Source organism: Pseudonaja textilis, chromosome 9 (genome assembly GCF_049901715.1).
Source record: "Pseudonaja textilis isolate UNSWEBS1 chromosome 9, rPseTex1.2, whole genome shotgun sequence".
Taxonomy (NCBI): Eukaryota; Metazoa; Chordata; class Lepidosauria; order Squamata; family Elapidae; genus Pseudonaja; species Pseudonaja textilis.
In genome coordinates, this window is record NC_141998.1 from 15325870 (window position 1) to 15347329 (window position 21460).

Below are 21460 nucleotides of genomic sequence, written 5' to 3' on the forward strand. Positions count from 1 at the left end.
CATGTTAAAGTTAACGTTGCCAAGGTGGGAGACCTTTACTTTAGGGTAAAATAAAGAACCCTGTTTGTAAATAGTCTTGCACAGCTTTATTTCCCTAACTCTAGAACCTTCTTGGGGTCTCTCTGATTTTGCTGCTTGGTTGACTCTGGGCACTGATTTTATTTACTAATGTGCTCTCTTCAATTTGGTTCAACTAGGAAGCACTTTTGGCCAGCTAAACTACAGAAATGGTCTCGTGTCGGGGCAGCTGTTTATGACCACAAGGAGCTGATGTGTTTTGTTCAGCCATCAGGCAATAGGCTTGGTTTGGGCTTAGTGCATTGTTTGACCTCAGCCTGTTGTGAGGTTCATAAACCACAGCTTATAGCTTCATGATGTAGCCTAGCCAAGCCAAGCTTGACCTCATCCTTCTGTTTCACATTTCTGGCCCTCAGAAAGTTGCTGCAGCTTTGTGCAATACAATAAAGTAAAAACAATGCAGTTTCTGGCAATTTCCTTTTCGAAAGGGAGGTGAAACAGGCAAACTACCTGCGATACGGTAGCCATGAGGATGCATCACCAGGAAAAAGAAAAGCACAGATTATTCAGCAAGACTCAGGTTAACAAATAGCTTTATTGGCCATTTTACAAAAGGATTCATTAGCTACCAAAGAAATCCCCACTGAACCCTGCTTTATGGCAGGCAGGGCGAAGCACCTGGGCAGCATCTGATTATGTGCTTGATGTGATGGGCTCTTTCAGGGCCCAACATGAACTGAATGTCTGCAGATCCACTTCATTTCCTGCCTCATCTCCCACTTCTTTCCCACCACTGCTAGTGGCCCCAATTTCCCCATCTCGAAAAATGCCCAGCCTCTTCCCAAACAGGCCCACCGAGGCTTAAGGCTTGAATGTCTCTTTGTCTCCATTTATAAATACAGTTTCCTTGCCTCTCAGGGACCGTCAACCTCCAGAAAAACAAACCTATTTACATGGAGCCAGGCCATACTGCTCCTTTGGAAGGATCATAAATTAGATGCACAGAAAACCACCAGGCCCCAAGTCTACAGGTTTCAAATTCGTAACCTTGCTTTGCTCATGCCAATGGTGTTTGGTTTCATCTTTTCTCCTGAAAATGCAAGAAGAGAACACATCAGTATGCGTGTTCCTGTAGCTTGTTTGCCTTTCTGCATTGCATCATCCAGGTTATGCTGCTTAGAACCCAGACGGGCCACCTGTAGATCACACATCTGGACCCCTGCCCACTTTTCTCACTGCCTGGTTGAGCCATATCTTGGCTAGCTGCCAGTAACTGACCTTGTCTGGTATTTCCTAGAAGTTTATGGGGAGGCACTTTGATTATTGGCATCTCAAAGCTACGAGCAACAGAAAACTAGTAGCCATCAGTGATTTCTGAGGAAGGAAGAAGTAACTGAGGGAGAGGGAAGAGGCTCTGGTCTATTTTGATGTGCATGAATGCACATTATTACCAACCTGTAAATGTCTTGGCTCACATATATCACAAGATTTTAATTGTTACTTCATATTTTTTTCAATGATTTGCCAATTCCCTGCTTAACTTATCTAATTTTTCTCTAAACTGGCTTTGATTATTGTCTCTAAAAGTCTCCTTGGACTCCCTCATGCAACTACTAAAAATTTTAGGGCAGATCTGGATTGGGGTTAAAATTGTGCCTGGACAAAGTTCCCCCAAATGCAATGACCTAGAAATCTTATGAGGAACATTAATTAGGTAGTTTAAGACCTGACAAGCTTGCTCACTAATGCAAAGTCAAAGTGATGAGTCATGGTTTACAAACCCTGCTGATTTGTTTAATACAACAAACTAAAATATAATACTTTGTTTTATCTTAAACATGGCATACAGTTTAGCAGGTTGTATAATGCAGGCACTGTGAGCTAATCTAATACTTGGTTTGTCTGCTCCATATTAAATGAGCAATCCAGAAGAGTCAGGGTAGAACAAAGAGTTAATACTCTTCCCACATTCTGTGGTTCTAATACACGTCAGGATACACATCCTTTTCAGTTGTTCTTGAGACCTTCATGGCTCTATCAGCTCTGTATGACAGCCAGTCAACCCTTCCCAGCCCATCCCAAGCAGGGGTCTCGAACCCCTCATTCAATCATGCAAAAGAAAAGGGGAAACGTGGCGGTAGGAAGCCCTGTGCAGTCACCTCAGTGCGATCCCCTGTTGTCCGGCTGCGTCCTGATCCGTGGCCTCTGGATGCCGTGGAACCCCGGGAGGAAGAGCTTCCTGTTGTAGAGCAATTGCTTGACATCTGACTCCGGGAGAAAAAGGTGGGCTTGTGGTAGGGAACAATTTCTTCTTCTGCCAAGAGACACCCAACAAGGGAGTTTAAAACAAACCACAAAAAGCAACAGTTTCTCTCGCAATGCACACCACAGCCATTTTGCAGCCTATGCAGCTGTGGAAGCAAGGGTGGGATAAAAATAAGAATAATCACCAACTCTTGCATCAGATATCCTTTTCTAAGTAAGTAGCTATTGTGAGCACACTCAAAATCATGAAATAACAGTTGTTGATTCATTTCAAGTCCTTGAATGAACATCATCCATACCTGTGATCATTTCAAATTGCCTCTAATTCCTGCTTTTAAGAAAACCAACTTAAGAAGCAACTTCCAAGCATCTTATCTTGGCAAAAATTCAGTCCAGAGGACAGGAAAATTCTGGGCTCAATACAAGGAACAAGGCTAGCGATCCTACACCATGCAATGGTCCTTGTCAACTGCATAGTTCAACAAAGTTACATTACAAATAAAAGTTGTGGGTCTTGAAAGAGATCCCCTAATCTCCCTAATTAGATCTTGTGGAAGTGCCAAAAAGTAAAAGGGGGTTAGAGATGAGAAGAGTGAGTCACTGTAGAAACGTCTGCTTGTAATTGTCACCTACATGATCTAGAACAGGGGTGTAAAACACAAGACCCGTGGGCCAAAAAATCTGGCCCACAATGTGGTTGGATCCGGCCCATGATGTGGTCAGATCCAGCCTGTGGGGCCATCCTGGAAAATGGAAGGGGCCAGCATGCGGGGCTTCGGCCTGGTCTACCCAATGCAACACTGGGCCAGCATGGCTTCAGCCAGGTCTACTCAGTGCGAAGAGGACACATGCCAGCAGTTTGGGGAGTTTGCGTCACACCCACCCAGTTGGCCTCACCCACCTACACAGTCAAGGTCAACCACAGCCCTGATGCGGTCCACGCTGAAATTGAGTTTGACACCCTTGATCTAGAATTCCCCCAGGAATTCTTCACTAGCTTGGATCATAAGCTGAACCGACACACCTCCTTCTCTCCAGGGACCTCAGAAACAGCAACTGAGGCCGTAGGAACTCTGGGAACTGTAGCTTCATTTGGGGACCTGAATTCCTCATGTCTGTACAAACTAGGTATCTTAGAAATTATTTCTCAGGGTTCCTGCATTCTGATTAATATTTTTTTTAGAATGGGGGAAGATTTCATTATAGGCATTCACATTTTGTCATACTGCCAAAGCAAAACAAAAACAGTCAGGCTGCCCATTGCTCAAAGGACCAAGAGCAGTCTGGTTTACTGTATATGTCTTTATGATAAGAAGTCCTCAACTTATAACTACAGCGGGAACCAGAATTTCCATTATTAAGCAAGGTGGTTATTTCAGTGAGTCACACCCAATTTCATGACCTTTTTTGCCACATTGTTAAGCGAATTGCTGCAGTTACTAAGTGAATCACATGGTCATTACACGAATCCAACTTCTCCCATTTGACTTTTTAGAAGACAGTTCGGAAGATCACAAATGACATTCGATCCTGGGAGGCTGCAACCATCATAAATAAATCTTGGTTGCCAAGCACCTGAATTTCTACCATGTGACTGTGGGGATGCTGCTACGATTGGTTGTAACTCACTTTTTCAGTGTTATGGTAACTTCAAATGGTCACTAAATGAATTCTTGTAAGGAGAGGACTACCTATATTGAAATCTACTGCAAACTGCTTTTGAGACTCGATCTGTTGGATGGTGAAACATACATCAAATGAGCAGAAGCACTCAAGTTTTCCAAGTGGAAAAAGCAAGTGGATTTCAATTATTTTATATAACAATTCAGTTTGCCAAGCCCCATGTCAGAGTTCCAGTTAACACACCTAACGGAATCAAAACTCCAAGGCAGGCATATTCCTCAAAGTGTAGATTTATTAGGCATGTCATACTGGCACATCTGGGGAAAACCCAACTCTGAAGGACCGGAGGTTTTCTCCATCCAAAGTTCTTTCCCTCAGGCCACATGTCCATCACATGGTCCAACAAGGTTGCAGCCACCATCCTGGCTGGCTTTGGTCCATGCCTCTCCAATACCTGGTGGAGTGTGCTTGGTTCCCATGGGAAAGAATGTTGTTATGGCTACACATCCCCAGCTATCTCTATCTCTCCCCCCTTAGGTTCTCACCACTCCAAACCAGCCTGGCTGTGGCAGCCCTGAAGATGCTCCCAAAATGGCTCCAGCTTAAAAAATGGCTTCAGGACTGACACCCCATGCTTGACCTTTCTATGGTAACTGTGGCAGGAAAGAACATTTCCAAGACAAATCAACTCCTTGAATTGTCAAGGAGTTCCAAAGCTCCAAATCTTTCTTGGAAAGAAGAAAGCCCTAGAGAGGGATGAGAATTCACACTGCTGGCCCGTGACTCTACATCAATATGCAATCTCACAATCAATCCATAGTATGAGAAATGCTTTCTATGGCTAACATTACCATCTCGGTGCTGTTGGTAGAGCTGGCCAGCCACTGTGCGGTGGGCAACTTTCCTCTCCATGGCTGAGAAACCATTGAGGTCTTTCTCTAAAGAAGGGTCACTGTCTAGACGTGGGGTGCTGTCTGGAGCACAGCTGCCGAGATCTTCTGCAGGTGGTGGCAAAGGTGGTGGTGGCAAATCTGCAAGCAGAACTGATGATAAAGCATCCACTCTTGCTTTCTAGGAAGCCCCTGAAATTTCTTTAGACGGTCCTCCAATGCATATTCATCTTAGAGCAAGGGGGTCTCCAAACTTAGCAACTTTAAGACTTGGGGACTTGAACTCCTAGAATTCCTCAGCCAGGCACACTGGATGAGGAATTCTGGGAGTTGAAGTCCACAAGTCTTCCAGTTGAAGTAGAGAGTTGAAGTCCACAAATCTTAAAACTGCCAAGTTTGGAGATCCCTGTCTTAGAGCATTCATACTGGCAGCCTTAGGAATCTGAAAATCTCAGAATGGTATGTGTTGTACTCTGAATGGTGAAGCTTGGAGAATCAGGTGGATCGTGATAGTACTTCATTTGTAGTTACTAAAAGAGAAAAACTGCTTGCTGTTATTTGCAAAAACCAGAAGGAAGTGGGAGAATCAGGACCAATATCAGCAAAAGCAGAGTTTGTCATTGGCGAGTTGTCATTGCTGAGCCAGGACCTGGGGTGTCTAGAGCAGGGGTGTCAAACTTGCGTCGTCACGGCATTGTCACATGATGTATCAGGACTTTTTTCCCCTTTGCTAAATTGGGCAGGGGCAGGGCCAGCACATGACATATCTGGCCTGCGGGCCGTGAGTTTGACACCCCCGGTCTAGACAACCAGAAAGTAGCACAGACTTGGAGCAAACCAAAATGACTCCTTCCCCCACAGATAGCCCTGGATATGAAAAATTTAATATCTATAAAGGAGCATATTTGTAGCTCAGGGTTGATATGAGGGGTTCTTGGCGCTGTCTGAGCTTGGTTGTTTCATTATTCAAACTAGGTAGAATCATCAGTGCTAAGACTAACACCAGTGATGTAACCTAGTTTGGGCAAAGAAACATCTACAAGAAAACAACCAAGCTCAGAGATTACCAAGGACCTCCCCACTTTAATAATAAGTAGGATTTGACATTATTTTGGGGCCATGGGAATCATGGTGTGGCCAAATGCAATGGCCTGAATGCCCAATAAACACATCAAACCAAAATGGAAATCCCATGCGAGCATTGTGAGAATCTCAACATCTTGCAATTGTGACAAGGACATTACATGCATGGATACACATTTTAAACATCAACAAAACCAAACCAGGGTTGTTCTTGAGGATTTCGCAGGCACGCTACCATCCTGGGGTTCTATGTTCCTCTCTCCAGGTCTAAATGGTGGCTTATTAGCCTTTTAAATAAGTAGCTATTTTCCTTAGTAAATTGCTTCATTGGTCCCCAATGGCTAAGTCCCAATTTAATACTTGCAATGTGTGGCTTGCTTAAGATACGAGAAAGGAAAAGTTAAATGTGTTCCTGAAAACAATTGTGTGAGCAAGTTTCTATAAAAGGAGGCAGAAAGCAGATGCTTCCCAGATGTGAGTGGCTGCTTCTTGGTACACTTAAAACACACACACACACACGGAGGAACTAACCCGATTAGGTAATGGAATTAGGAGGATGCTATAATTAAATGCATCAAGCCAGTTTGGTATAGTGGTTAAAGATCTGAGGCTAAACAAACAGGAGACTGAATTTGAATCCTTCCTTAGGCATGGAGCCAACTGGGTGACTTTGGGCCAGCCATTCTCTCTCAGCCCTAGGAAGGCGGAGACAAAGGCAAACCACTTCTGAACGCATTGCCAAGAAGACTACTGCATATAGGCTTGTTCATGCACTCATCGGGAATCAAGAGACCAGAAGAGGATTTAACGCTGTATAGCACAAACTTGGGATTTACCTCCTTGTTTCTTCTCTCGACGATAGTGGCTGGACTTGGATTTCTTTTTGCCTTTTCCTTTCTGACCCAGGGGAAGCAAAACATCACCAAGGCTGGAATGTGTCTTGCCTGCCAGTAAAAGCCCAACATCAGTAATAATTTAGCCTTCCCCACCAACATATTGGTAAAGTTCATAATTGCTCACCTGTGCTAAGTGGATAAAAAACATGGGCAAAATATGTACATTATGCTAAGCTGTTCTACAGTATGTTGGATTTTGGTTTAGGGTGTTGGGTGAACTCCATCATAATGGCTCCTCCCCAAAATACTTAGGACCAGGTTTCAAAGTTTTGACAGCCAGGCCCCCATCTCAGTCATGCGACCACATTTCCAGCTCTTGGCAACTGGCCTGCATTTATGGCTTTTTCCCATGGTCACATGACCACAAATTGATTGTTCGTAAGCCTCACAGAGTCACTGAGAGTGAGTGGGCAGCCATATAAATCCTCTAGATAGATAGATAGATAGATAGATAGATAGATAGATAGATAAATGGTTCTGCTGAAAACTAGTATTTACTTCTGTTTTTAGGAGAAAAGTCCCATAGCAAACAATGGGTTTACTCAACAAACATGACATTTGCTTAACAATTATGGTATTCACTTAACAGTCAATCAAAAAGAGTAATAAATCAAGTCCACGTGTGGATGATCCACTTTACAATTCTCAGAACTGTAAAAGGCACCATTACAGTCATAAATCAGAACTACCTGTCACTACAAATGTTTTGCCCTTCCTGTAACAGGAAGTTAGTTATAAGGAGAATTCCCTGACATTCTCTTCAAAGAGGATGCCACAGCCATCCCTATTCCTGTGATGCTATGGGACACCTGGGAAGAGGGATTTAGAAAAGGTCACTCACCTTGACCTGGAGAGTCCACATTCTCTGCACTATGCGCTGGTGTTTGGCTCAGGTTACGCCGGTGACTTTGCCTGGGAAGCATGGCTTCTGACCTCTCTTCGGGCAGGTTTAGACTGGGATTAGACTGAGTCAAGGGAGGACTTGAGGGCCTTGGCAAGGGACCTGACCCATTGGGTAGCCGCCTGGGAAGAGAATTAGAGAATTAGAGAAGAACTTTATTGTCATTGTACAAGTACAATGAAACTGTGGATGCACCCCAGCAACTGTTCACAATACAATAAAACCAAAGCACTTAAAAATGAAGATAAGGAAAATAGAGTACCCACGTCTTCATTTGCAATTTGAGAGTACAATACCTACGAATATACACAAAATATACATCCAACACTGACTGTTACGCTTAGCTGAGTATAATACACAAGAGATGGATTGTACTGTAATATGTTATTATACATCTGAGTGGGGTATTGAGATTTCACATCTTTTCACATCTTAATAAGGTAGTGACTTCGTGTTTATTTGCGGTTCGGATGGCCCAGAGAAAGAAACTACTTGTTAGTCTAGTGGTGTGGGATTTTATTGACCTTAAACGCTGTCCAGACGGCAGCAGGTCAAAAAGATAATTGCCAGGGTGTGAGGGGTCTTCTATAATGGCCTTGATTCTGCTTTGGCACGGGACCTGGCTAAGTCATCCAGGGAGGGCAGAGGGCAACCAGTGATCTTTTGAGCTGTGTTTATCACCCTCTGTACAGTTTCCCAGTCCTCAGCTGTGGAGCCTGCATACCACACACCCAGACAATATGTCAGAGTGTTCTCCACAGAGGCTTTATAGAAAGCCAGCAACAGCAAAGGAGTATCAGATTAAAAGGACGGGTTTTGGGGATGTTTTAATTTTCTAATCACTTAAATGTAGAACATTATCAGAGGTTTTCAGAGAATAGGCATCGCTTTAGCCTTCAAATAGTATGCTTGAACACCATCAAGATGACAGGCCCTGTCTGCTTTCACTTTCCATTGTACCAAACACTGGGGGGGGGGAGGGTGTCTTGGGGGGTTATTTCCTTACTTAATAGATCTTCCTCCTTTTTTCCAATACATCAAAAGAGCTAATGGCCCACATTGATAAGAGAAAGATGTATTTATTGAATATGATCCAATATGGTCAAGTCTATACTAGCACTCAAACTGCAGCGGATTAACATCTGCCTGAAATGACCCTTCTTTTCCAAGTCTCGGGCCACTTCCCATAGCAAAGAGAGACAACAGAGACTGAACGTAAAGGTTCTGCAGATCTTTAGGAGGACTGGAATCTGTGAGGGCCACACTAAAGGTGACCTCATAAGCCGAGACTGCAGACTTGGGGAGCTCATACCTGGGCAGATGTGGAATCTCAAACTGGTGCAACCTGGGAATGTCCTCTGAAGCTCTCTTCTCTTCCCGTGGCGAGGGAGTCAGAGTGGCCGTGGACTGCTGTCCATAGGAATTTGCAGGAGAAGAGGCATCGTTGCGAGGTGGGGGAAGAGGACATTCTTCTTCCTGGATGTTCTCCATTAAGTAGGTCCTCTCCGGCAGAGGTGGACACCATTCCTCCACCCCTGACCTATTAATACATTGTCTTATTGATACATTGTCCTAAGCCATGACTTGTTTTAACAATGATTTATTAAATGCATGCTCTTTCATATGTAATATACAGCCATTACAACTCTGACCTACACTTATTCATACATCATGCAACATACCAAACAAGGCACGCTGTGGATTCATTGATGCCTAAAGTAAGCCATCTAGCAATCTACATGGCTGTCAGTGGACTAAAACATGCTTAATGCAGTTTCTAAATTAATTCATTTGGGCTCACACTGACATTGAGCCATCAACTGCTACAAACTACAAGTAAAGCAAGACAAAGTGAAACCAAGCTTAGTACATTTCCTAGGTTTTCAATGAATGAACGCAGCCAATAAACTGGCCAGGAAGACTAGGCTCCTAACATTTAACTAGTATCCTAATTGAACACATGTATGCTCCTTGTAGCATCAATAGGGAGAAGACAAGGGAGAAAAAAGTCATAAATGCCCCGTGGAGGAGCATTTAAGGGTTCTGAAGGTTAAAACTTGATTTTTGAGTCAGCTGAGGATATCCTGCATGGAAGTATTGACTTCAAAACTGGCAATACTGATTATAATTATTTTGCCTCTCATACGTATTGCTCTGTTCATAAGCAGTACATTAGGAAAGTTTGTACTACAGGAAAATGCATTACTCCTGGAAAAAGCTGGTCAAAATTCAAGTGCAAACTCAGCCTTAATACGAACATGAAACCCATACTTCAGTGCCAGCTCTTTCAGCGAAGAAAACACAGTAAAATACTGCAATTTCCCAGTCCTCCAGTAGCCCTTACGTGAGTTCTAGTTCTTCTTCTTCTTCCTCTTCTTCTTCTTCTTCCTCCTCCTCCACATATTGGCTCAGCTCATTGGCAGATGGTGGTGGGGGCAGCACTTCTGTCCAATTGAGGGATGGTGTTTTTACTGGCTTCCCCATCGATTTCTGTTTCCCAGGTTTAGCAACTATGGAAACAGAGAAGTTAGACCTTCCATTACGGTAAAAGACTTCAGTTATAAGCCTAGTCCTATCTGCAAAGAACAACTCTTATTAAAATTAATGAACCTGTATGTTCTCTTAAAGTGGCCACCTAATTCTCTGTATGCTAAGCTTTATAGTTCTCCTAATCTTCCTGCAGCAATTTGTGCTCCCCTTGAACAAGATGTTATGCATTTTTATGGTACACATATTGTATTGCATTGTCATCAAGTGACGAATTATCCTTTTCTGGGAAATGCCAGGCCCATTCTTCTCAAGACAAGATGACCACATTGCAAGTTGAGACTAGGTACATGATATACTTGGTGGGGATGGGAAGGGCAGAGGAAGATGTCTAGTGTAGGCTACAATTTCCATCGTCTTTAACTTGGCTACACTAGCCACATCTTAATTAGACTTGCACTATCAAACATTTGAGTACGTCCACGGTCTAGCTTCTTGTAGGCTTATGGTCCCTACCACTCTCCACCCTGCCCCGGTCGGGCTGGGCATACTGGATGGTAGAGATGCCAGGCTCGTTGTTCCATTGGCCTTCCTCTTCATCAGGTGAGTGTAGATGGGTTGCACCATATGGTACCACAGGGGTTGTGGCATATGGGGTGGTGTGCTGGGAAAATGCCCCATTGAAAGTCCTCATGTCGTCACTGGCTGGGTCAATGGTGCTGTATATGGGGCCATCGGACACCCCCGTCCCAAACTTCTCTGTCTGAGCAATGTAATTAGAAATCCCAGCATCTGTAAACAAGGAGAGAGGTTGTGGGCCTTACCAGGTTTTCGGGTTGAGCTCAAGCAGATTCTGGCTGCCTCAATTTTTCAGACTATCTTTTATTTGCACTTACCAAGAGAGAGAGAAAAGGGGGTCTTTATGGTATTTTCAAAATCCTGTTTCAGTTTTTCTCTTGGGTGGGAATGTCTCTCAGCTACTTCCTCTAAAGGATCAAGCTCCTTACTGGAGCCTACCCACCCTGTTCTCCCACAGATGCAGATTCAGCAGGTTCTGACTAGTTCTGGTATCAAAAATTTTGACTGGTTCAGAGAACCGGCAAATACCTCTCGCTGGTTCCACCCACCTGCACCTGCCATTATCTCTCCTACCTGTCAAATATTCTGTAGTTTATTAGCTCAGCTGATTTGCATGGCAGAGCGGATTGCCGCGCCTCAGCTGAGCTAAAAAACAGCACAGCTCACCATTGTTGATAAAGAGGGTGGTCTCTGAGCCCTTTTCACGCATGCACAAAAGGTGCGTTTGGCATGCATGTGCATTAGGCACAGCTCACCAGCGTTGATACAGAGGGCTGTGTTTGAGCCCTGCGTATGCGCAAAGTGAGCTTTCCGAACTGGTAGGAAATTTTTTTGAAACCCACCACTGCACTGATCAGCTAGCTGGCTACAGATTTTTATTTATTTATTTGTAAAATTAGACCCCGCCCACCTCACTTACAGAGGGAGTCTAGGCAATGCATGTTGCCTTTTGCTAGCCAGTGCTAGACTTTCTGTGCTCCTGAGAGACACAACTGAAGCTATGGAACTCTTACCATTGTAGTATCTTTCGGTGACGTTATGGTTTCCTGTACAACAGGCCATTCCAGGATCTTTTGTCTTCCCATTCCGCAGCAGATTTGGGGCTGGCCAGGAGTCTGCCAGCCATGGGTAGCTGGAAGCACTGGTAGCCATGGCCAGCATGCCAGGGCGGCTAAAAGAGAGACAGAAAATTATTTATTTGGTGACTAATGTGGCAGGCATTTAAAAATAAATTGTGCATGCTTCAATTAATTAATTGATTAAAATGGTTTCAATTTAATACATGTTTTTTTAATTAAATTCAATTATGAGGTGAAGAAAACACTTTCAATTATCAGGGGTATCCAACTTAGGAAAACTTTAAGTAGTGGACTTCAACTCCCAGAATGGGAGGCTAGGGAATTCTGGGAGTTGATGGCCACAAGTCTTAAAGGTTCCTAAGGTTGGAAATCCATCTTTTGGATATGCACAAAGTTGCAACAAACAAGGCAATAAAGGAAGTATTGGTTCAGAAATGCATAACTTTAAATTTTGGAGTTTGCCTTATACCACATTTTTAACTTGGCTGCTAATGTTCAAATACCCAAATTGGTGTCCTGGGGAGCTGAGAATTATAGCCTAACATAACAGGAAAACACTTGACTGAAAACAGCTGGAGTTATTTATTTGTTTGCTTGATTTCTTAATTAATAAATAATTGCATTATTGTAATGTTCAACATCAACCCTTCATATATTTCTTGGTATTTGAGGGATTAATGTATTCCAGCATGCTGTTCTGTTTTGTGATTAATTTTTTAATCTTCTCTTTGGGTGAAGTGTTTAGAATGATCCTGAAACAGACACAGGAAATTTGGCATATAATGAAACAAGCTACTCTGGAGAGATCTCCTGCAATTTTAACTATTTCATTGAAAAATATTGAAAGGGTTGAAATAAAGATTAACCGACAGCTGGCCAAAAAAGAGGTAAAAGTCTGAGTTATATGATGGATTATCAACATGCTTTCATCACTTCCTTCAATATCAAGATAAAAAGGGACGGAAGAACTTTGTCTTTTCAGAACGTGCTTGCCTATTGCAATGTTTATTGCTCCTTAGAAATGCCTTGATTAGCAGGATTTAGTTGACCAAAGGCATTTAATTGATCCAAATCCAAATCAATTAACTGATTAAATGTTGCAGTAGCTATAACTTCTAAGATTTTGCCCCGATCAAGCAGAAACATGGGTTGTGCTACAGAGATCTAATAAAGCTTATGGGAGAATCCTTCCTATGACCTGAAGCCCCTGCACTCACCTGCTGCTGCCAACACGAGCTGGTCCATCCGTATGGGGGAAAGAAACTACAAAGGAGAACAGAGCAGATTCTCAGGGATGCTCCTTTCAACAACAAAAGAAGGGGAAAATTGGTGGTATGGAGGACCAAGCAATACGATGGGAAGGGGGCATGAAGCCTTACCTGCTGGCGTGTATGCAAAGGAAGCTGAAAAGAGAAGCAAGCAAAGAGTGAGGCAGCTCAAAGAAATCATTGCTGGGGTCAGCATGGATGGGCAGGGAGTCTAAGTTAAAATGATGGGGCACAGCAGGTGCATTGCATGCAGAATGGCATATAGTCCAAATCCCAATTAAAGGGAACTCACCAAAAGGAGAAGGAACCCCCAAATGGGTGTGGTGTCCCATTCACAAAGACTACATTTTCCTCCAGTACTCAAATATCTATTTGGCCCATTAACACAGTACAGAATAGCAGGGGAAGCTGGGGGCAACTAACACGAAGTTTGCCTTCCCCTTCTCCAAGAACAGAAGATGTTTAGGAGGGGTGGTCCAGCCTCCAGGGTAGGGTTCAACTTCATCTTTGGAGCAAGTGATTCAGTTGGAGCTCTCCATGGTGCTGAGATGCTCCATTTGGCTTAGTAGGCTTCTAGTCTAAGACAGGCCAAAGGACCTAGTATAAGACAGCCCACCTACACCCTCCCTTAAGATTGCTAGAGTGGAGAGCTGGTAGTAAAGATGAGCTTATCTTGCCTGTATAGTGGCTCATCTCCTTTCTCTTCTTTCGGCGACAATAGATCCACACACTGAAGCACATGAGAATGACCCAGCAGGCTCCTCCGATGCCAGCAATAAAAGCTGGTTGCTTCACTACACCCGTGATCTGTTCAGCAAGGCTCACACTATCCCCATTATCCACAGGTGCAGTATCCTGGTCTGGCAGGGGTTCTGCAGCAAACATGGAAGGCAAAGGCATTTGCAGTCAGAAGAGGTACAAGGCTTGAGCAAGGTTAATTATGCGGTGAGGACAGTAACCAGGTCGAAGATTGCAGTTTTTCTACAAATAGAATTAGCATATCAAGGAAAGAGCCTGGTTTCTTACTAATTTTCTTTCTGGTAGGAACAGGGCTTGCATGGAAAAACACTCAATAATGTGAGTCTCTACTTTCACTGTCCTAAAATAGCAAACTGCTGTTTATTGTCTTGACAATGTGGCAAGTGTGTCTCACACTTTCTTATTCCTATTGCATTTTATCACTTTTCTTACCTCTGGTATCAGCTGTCTCCTGTTTCAGAACTAAAGTTATGGAACATTTGCCAGAGAGACATTGAAAGAGGGTTTATTTTTGAATAAACATATTTAAGAAGACCTTGAATACAATTCAACCATCTAAAAGCATGATAGTAATAGCAGTGGATGTAATTTTAATCACTGTCCTCTTCATTATCAATCAATTTCTCACAGGCCATCTCTGAAAAGACCATCTCTTGTCCATATGATAGCTGTATCTTTGAAGATGCTAGGGATGTGCTATAGAGCTTCTGCAGGTGATTCACCTGGTTGGGCAGGACTGTATGGAAATAGATCCTCTTTTTACCAACCGTGGACATATGAAGGAGTACTGAATACTCACTGATCTGTATGATGACTGGGGCGCTCCTTACTCCGATGCCAGCACTAGTAGCAGCAGCAACCTCTGTGCGGTAGATCATTCCAGGGATTAGCCCCATTAAAACTGTGGAACGTATTGTGCCATCCACTGTCTTATTAATATGATAGCGAGACTCATTTCCCAGACACCAAACCTGTCCAGAAGAAGGAGAAAACCATAGTAACTAATGGCTGAAGAAGACATTACCCTGCAAAAAAACCCCAAGCTGCACATCACTGGATTGCAGTATCTACTAGAGTAAAGAATTTATGCATTGGCCAGGGAGTTGGACAAGACAGTCTACAATGCACATCCCAACTCTATGACAATATACTCTAGCTTCTGTGACCACTGGAAGTCCAAAGGACTTCAGATCCATCCTTTTTGGCATGTCCCTCATTGCAAAAGTTGTCATCTTACCCGGTAATCTTGGATGATTCCATTTTGTTCTCCAAGTGGAGGTGGCTCCCAGGATATGCTTATACTAGTACTGTTGCTGGTTCCCACAGTCACTACAGAAACTCCTTGTGGAGGAGCGCTAGGAGCTGAGGAAGAGGAAAGAAAAGGGATTTCTTGCTCAGATTAGTCTGATAAAGATCATAGCCATTGCAGCTTCTACTCCAAGTTGTGAGCACACAGCAAGATATTGTCAGGACAGGCTGGCAGGGTTTTTATACGACACTAAGTTTTGATACAGATTTTGATACTGGTTTTTGCTAAACAGAAAACTGAAGAGCATCTGGTCTTTATTGCAAACAAGAAATTCACAACAGAAATGGAGAAGCTATTGTTATGAATAAAAGGGGGTCGAAGTCACTGCTTGGCTACAACATCAAAATGCTAAGTTTAAGGCAAGTCACTTAACGTTTCAGTGATCCCAGTCTTATTTTCCAACCCCAGATACAGCTCTATAGCATATTGCAACACTTAAAAAAAAACAGTGGGAGACTGGAATCCTAAAATTGGAACTAAATAATATCTGCAATAATGGGACAATTTGACTTCGGTATACGAACTAAAGCAGGAGACAGACAAATAGAGATTTGCTAAGAAAATTCAATGTTTACAGAAAATACCTTCTTCCAACAGCCTGAAAGATTACTTTACACATGGACATTAGTCAATGGACAAGTCCAAAATCAAATTTACTATATACTCTGCAAGCCGAGATGGAGAAGATGTATTCAATCAGCAAAAACAAGATTTGGTATTGCCTGTGGCTAGCATATGAACTTCTCCTTGCAACTTAATTCATCAGGCAGACAAGATATTATCTCAGCAATATTCAATATGATTATACAGCGAAGGTAAAGCATATATTTAGTGGATTAGAATTGATAAATAGAGTGCTTGAAGAACTCTGGATGAAACCTTGTGACATCACCAAAGATAAAGCCAGAGAAATATATTGAAATGCAGAAAGCAAAAAAAAAGGTTACATTGCTGCCTGCTAATATATTGAAAATAGCCAAAGAAACAAAAGGCAACAGAGGCAGAAAGAAATTGGTGTAACTAAATGCTACATTCTAGAGAATGGTACAAAGAGACAATGAGTTATATCTACACTGGCATGCAAAGAAGTTAAGAATAACAATAAATGAAAAGGACAAGAAATCTGAGAAAATTATAGAAATTGAGTGGTCATAATAAAAGACAAAGCTCTAGAGAAGTTAAAAAGAAGAGATGGCACAAATATATTAAAAAAAACACATGGAAAAAGAGTTGCACATGTACAAGATGGGTTTGGAAGAGTCAAAGGCACCTGAGATCACACAGGTAACATCCTGTGGAAAATGAAAAAAGAGTAGAGAGTCTTTTTTCCATTTATTTATGTATTTATTTATTTGTCACATTTAAAATAAAAAGTGACTCTGGGCAATGTTTTAGCTGCAATAAATTGTGAATAACTCCTTAAAGACATTGGTGCACTCTAAGCTTCCTCTTATTCTGCCTTTGATTGAATTTTTATCATGACCGGGAATCAAGAATGAGAATTGAATGTGAGGCAACTGAAGTGTTTAAAATTGGGAAAAACGCCAGGGCTGTATACTGTCACTGTACTCAATATTTATTTATTTGTTTATTGATTGATTGATTCGCATTTAGAGGTGGCCCATCTCACTCACAGAGTGATTCTGAATTGTGTACAATTAAAACATAAAAAACATATAAAATATTATATTTCAATAAAAGGAGGCAGTTAAAACAAGGCTGGCAATTAAAGTTTGCAAGGCAGGGGAGAACCTTCAGGGATGTTGACTGTACCGAGAAAAATGTCAGATTAGGAGAGACAGAAACTGGAATTACAATTGCTGTGACAAATGTCAACAACCTGAGATGTTCTGATGATACCACTTGATGCTTGGAAGTGGAGAAGACTTAAGTGAAGTCTTTTTGAAGGTGAAGGAAGAACGTGCTGGTATGCTGCTCAATATTAAAAAAACAAAAAACAAACAAAAAAACCCAAAAATTATGTCAACAGGCAGTGCCAACCCAATGCAAAGAAACAGGGAAACTGAAGTGGCCAACAGATTTTATCTTCCTAGGCTCAAAAATGGCGTACATACTGTGGAGGTGTCATGCCTGCAACTAAATTATATATTGTCAAAATCATTATTTTCCCAGTTATAACATACAGTGTAAAATGGTAGACGATCAGAAAAGCTGAATGAAAAATGCATGCTTCTGAATTGTGGTGCTGAAGAACATTGTTGGGGAAATAAATAATTTCTTTTTCTTGGATTGCAAAAAGAAGAATTCATTCAAGGAGAGGTGAAACACCACCAGAGTGCACATGGAAATACTAACAACGAAACCAATGCTTATATATTTCAGACAAGCAAGCAAAGCACAGACAAGATTTATTTTAAAAAAAAGGCTGGGATGCCTGGAAAAATCAAACTCAATTGAAAAAAGCCAATAAAAGAGCAAGTGGCATAAGAACTATGAGGCATAAGAACTAAAAAAAATGCAGTTCTTCAGTGATAATTCTGGTAGAATGATATCCTTTGGGAACCTGAAATGACTGAATGACTGAACAATTTCAACATACTCTGTGAAGCCAGCCGTTGTGGTTTATCAGTTGTGATTTATTTAGTGTATTGTGTTAACCTGACCAGTTTCAATCTGTTAAAACAACCCTCATTCTTATGCAGGGTTCTCCTCTCTCCTGCTGATGGGCTTTCTGTAGAAATCACCAGGGGATCGACCAAACAGAAGACCCTATTAGGCAGAAGACACAGCCGCTTCATCAATGCATGTTAAGTTTATAAATCAAGACCATGTACTTTGGTTCTATTAAAAATTAAAGCCAAATTATCATTTTTTTTTGCCTGTTAAAAGGAAGACAATTTGGGTGGGAGATGAAAAGGGAGCATATGGAAAGGGATCATTTAAATGTCTTATAAACCACCCGGAAGATAATTAAATCAAAGGGCCAACATTTGATCAATCATTTTTTCAATCGGGTAGGAAGCAAATGTTTGGTTATTAATAATAGATGAAGTGGCCATGAGAATCCTAATTCTGTAAGATATACTGCATTTTACAAAAGAAAGCTCAGAGATCTCCTAATCCATTCCACCAATGTTAACAATTACCACTCATGAATAGTTCACTGGGAAATTATTTCTTCCCTTATTTCTATCTAACAATCAATATAGCATTCAGAATTCATGTTTCTATAGGAAAGAAGCCTATAATTCTGGGTGCCAAACCTGATTTTATTGAGGGCTGCAATAGGGTTGTCTTTGACCTCAGAGTGGGGCAGTGGGCAGTGGTGGTATTCAGCAGGTTTGCATTGGTTCGGGTGAGCCAGAGGGTTGGAGGAGGCTATCGCAGCCAAAAACAGAGCTTGGGAGCCCATTTTCGCTGGCAGAGGCACCGTGAGCCCGTCTTTCCAGGGCGGCCCTGTGGGCCAGATCTAAGCTCCCCACGGGCTGAATCTGGCCCCAGGGCCTTGAATTTGACACCCCTGCGATAATGTGCTGAGTTAGACACAAAACAATGATGATGACAGCAAGATGCAATACACTAAAAGAGAATAATTATATCAAACTTAAACAGCAGATAGCACTAGATTTGGCGAAATGGGAAAATTTACAACTGTCATTAATGGGGAGAATATCAACAGTCAAGATGAATATATTACCCAGAATTTTATATTTGTTCCAAACAATTCCAATTAGGCTTGGAAAAGATTATTTTGAAGATTTAAATAAAATTGTGTTGAAATATATATGGTAAGGTAAGAAAGCGAGAATAAAATTAAAACTTTTGCAAGATGCTAGAATAAGAGGAGGATTTGGTTTGCCTAATTGGGAGTTGAACTACCAAGCTACAAATCTGATGTGGGTCAAGGAATGGATAACATTAAGAAATGCTAAATTGTTGACACTAGAAGGACATGATCTATTGTTGGGGTGGCATGCTTTTTTATGGTATAAAAGAACTAAAACACAGGGGTATTTTAGAAGACATTATATACGGGAGTCTCTGTGGTTAAACTGGGAGAAGACTAAAAGGCAAATTATGGTCTGGCTATCGACTATTGAAGCATTTTCGTATCCTATAATATACAAAAAGGAAAAAACAGTTAGATATGGTGAAATATTGAATGAAAAGGGTGAATTTAAATCTATGCAAAAATTAGAGGAACAAGGTATAAAGATGAATTGGTTTTCATATGCGCAAATACATTCAAGGTATGATAAAGATTCTAAAACAGAGGCTTCTATGATAAATTGACTGATTTAGATAAGATTTTGACAGGTACTGATGAAAAGATGATTAAAAAACTGTATGGATATTTATTAGAAACCAAACTAGAAAAAGAACAAGTTAAAGAAACAATGATTGCTTGGGGGAAGAATTTTGGATATGGGATTGATTTAGAGAAATGGCAAAAATTGTGGCCTCAAAATTATAAAATGACAATGTCAACAGCATATAAAGAAAATTTGTATAAGATGTTTGATGTTTTACAGGTGGCATTTTTTCCCAACAAGAATAGCAAGAATGTTCAAGAACAAGTCTGAATAATGTTGGAAATGTCATCAGATACCTGGCTCATATTACCATATGTGATGGAGGTGCGCGGATGCCAAAAAATATTGGATTAAAATCCAGACATGGTTGGAAAAAATGACAAAAAAGCATACTGGCTTGAAACCAGATATATTTTTATTGGGAATTTTACCTGAAATATATGGTAAAGAATTGAAATATTTGATTGTAAATGTAAACAGCGGCTAGGATGCATTTGCTAAAAACTGGAAAAAGGAGAAAATACCAACACAGGAGGAAGTTATTAAGAAAATAATGGAATGTGCTGAAATGAGTAGATTGACATTTGAAATCAGAGAACAAGAAGATAAACAATTTTATAAAATTTGGGATCTATTCTATCAATGGTTAGACAATAAAATGGTAATGAAATATGTAGATTTTTAGAACATAATGAATATATAAAGATGTATTTTTTTATTATGTCTACAAAATGATTATAGGATAGATTTGAGATGGAAATATGAATTGTCATAAAATAAATTAAGTAAAATATGGATTATTTTGTAAAACATGAATGAATAATAGTATAGTCAAATGATTGATTAACAATGATATTAATGTTTTCAGGAATATTTGATTGACAATATAAGAACATATACAATGTAATTCTAATTGAAGACTATGAAGTGGAAGCACAAAACAATTTGTAAACCAACCGACATACTGTATGTACATATACGGAAGATGGTTTGATGGTTTGATGTTTTTATGTTGTGTTTGTTTATGTATATCTTAAAAAAGCAATAAAACTTTTTTTTAAAAAAGTGATGATGATACAGAAATAGCAAAATATCAAAATGTTGATGTAAAGAGGAAACCTCAGTATGCATGTGACCATTGAAACCAAGAAATTTGGTTATGGGAAGGCTTAAAGATAGCAGCTTCCATTTCCTACAAACCTTCTTCTGGGGTGCGCACCAGGAGCACCTCACTATCCATGCCTTGGAACTCATCAAAATATGGCCGGATCTTGACTTCATATTCTTGGCCTTTGCGTAGATCTACTAAGACAGTGTTCCGTTCAGCAGGTGACTTCACATCCTGCACCAGCCAAGCGCTGTTCTTCAGTCGATACATTACTCGATAACCTTGGATGAATTGAGCCTGGCGATCCACCTGAATGAAATGAAGAGATAGCATTGACTGTATGGGTATGGAACCTATTGCCTGGATCCATGCTTTTCCAATCTAGGATCCCATTTCTTCCTCTTACTATTGGTTCTGATGATGTTGTTTCAAGAAAAAAAATATGAGTTTATTAGCACTCACAGTCCAGGTCACTTGGATGGTGGTGGAAGTGAGGACAATGGGTTCCTGGAGCTGAACTACCACATCCCCAAGTTCCCGTTGCACCTGCCGATGGTCAACTCCTTGTCTGGTGGGACTCACATCTATCAAAAAAGCCACAAATCCCATACCAGATGATACTCTTTGCAACAAGACCAACATAAAATATCCAAAACAGAAAACAACAAATTTTCAACAAGCTGTAGAGATGCATATGCCCATGAAGTTTGTTTCTAGGTTTTACTGGGTTTCTAGGTTTCAAGAGTTAGAAATATGTTTTTGTTAGAAGAGTTCAATCTGTACTAGGCCAACAGAATTTTCTATGGAAGGATTATAGAGCTACAGATGTACAACTGGAGATTATAAACTATGAACTCTTCTTAACTATGGTTCCTAGAGGTTTTCTCAAAAAGTATTCTGAAAGGCATAAGAGGGCAGATA

The 21460-nt window shown here is 41.1% G+C and overlaps 1 protein-coding gene across 3 annotated transcripts in view; it reads right to left on the reverse strand.

The window, feature by feature from the left end:
- Positions 1 to 594: 594 nt before the first annotated feature.
- ROBO3 (roundabout guidance receptor 3) overlaps positions 595 to 21460 on the reverse strand; it is a 181043-nt gene continuing 160177 nt past the window's right edge. For 2 of the 3 annotated variants that reach the window (XM_087939008.1, XM_026718014.2), the window contains 16 exons: positions 21002 to 21123; positions 20632 to 20848; positions 15086 to 15210; positions 14648 to 14819; positions 13767 to 13961; positions 13201 to 13224; positions 13039 to 13084; positions 11756 to 11913; positions 10680 to 10955; positions 10021 to 10186; positions 8989 to 9216; positions 7617 to 7798; positions 6716 to 6823; positions 4758 to 4937; positions 2178 to 2332; positions 595 to 1108 (listed from right to left, as the gene is read on the reverse strand). In XM_087939008.1, coding sequence (XP_087795134.1) covers positions 1097 to 1108; positions 2178 to 2332; positions 4758 to 4937; positions 6716 to 6823; positions 7617 to 7798; positions 8989 to 9216; positions 10021 to 10186; positions 10680 to 10955; positions 11756 to 11913; positions 13039 to 13084; positions 13201 to 13224; positions 13767 to 13961; positions 14648 to 14819; positions 15086 to 15210; positions 20632 to 20848; positions 21002 to 21123 — 2366 coding nt within the window. In that variant the 3' untranslated portion in view covers positions 595 to 1096. The remainder of the gene's footprint in view (positions 1109 to 2177; positions 2333 to 4757; positions 4938 to 6715; positions 6824 to 7616; positions 7799 to 8988; positions 9217 to 10020; positions 10187 to 10679; positions 10956 to 11755; positions 11914 to 13038; positions 13085 to 13200; positions 13225 to 13766; positions 13962 to 14647; positions 14820 to 15085; positions 15211 to 20631; positions 20849 to 21001; positions 21124 to 21460) is intronic. The other variant, XM_026718015.2, reaches the window with a different exon arrangement.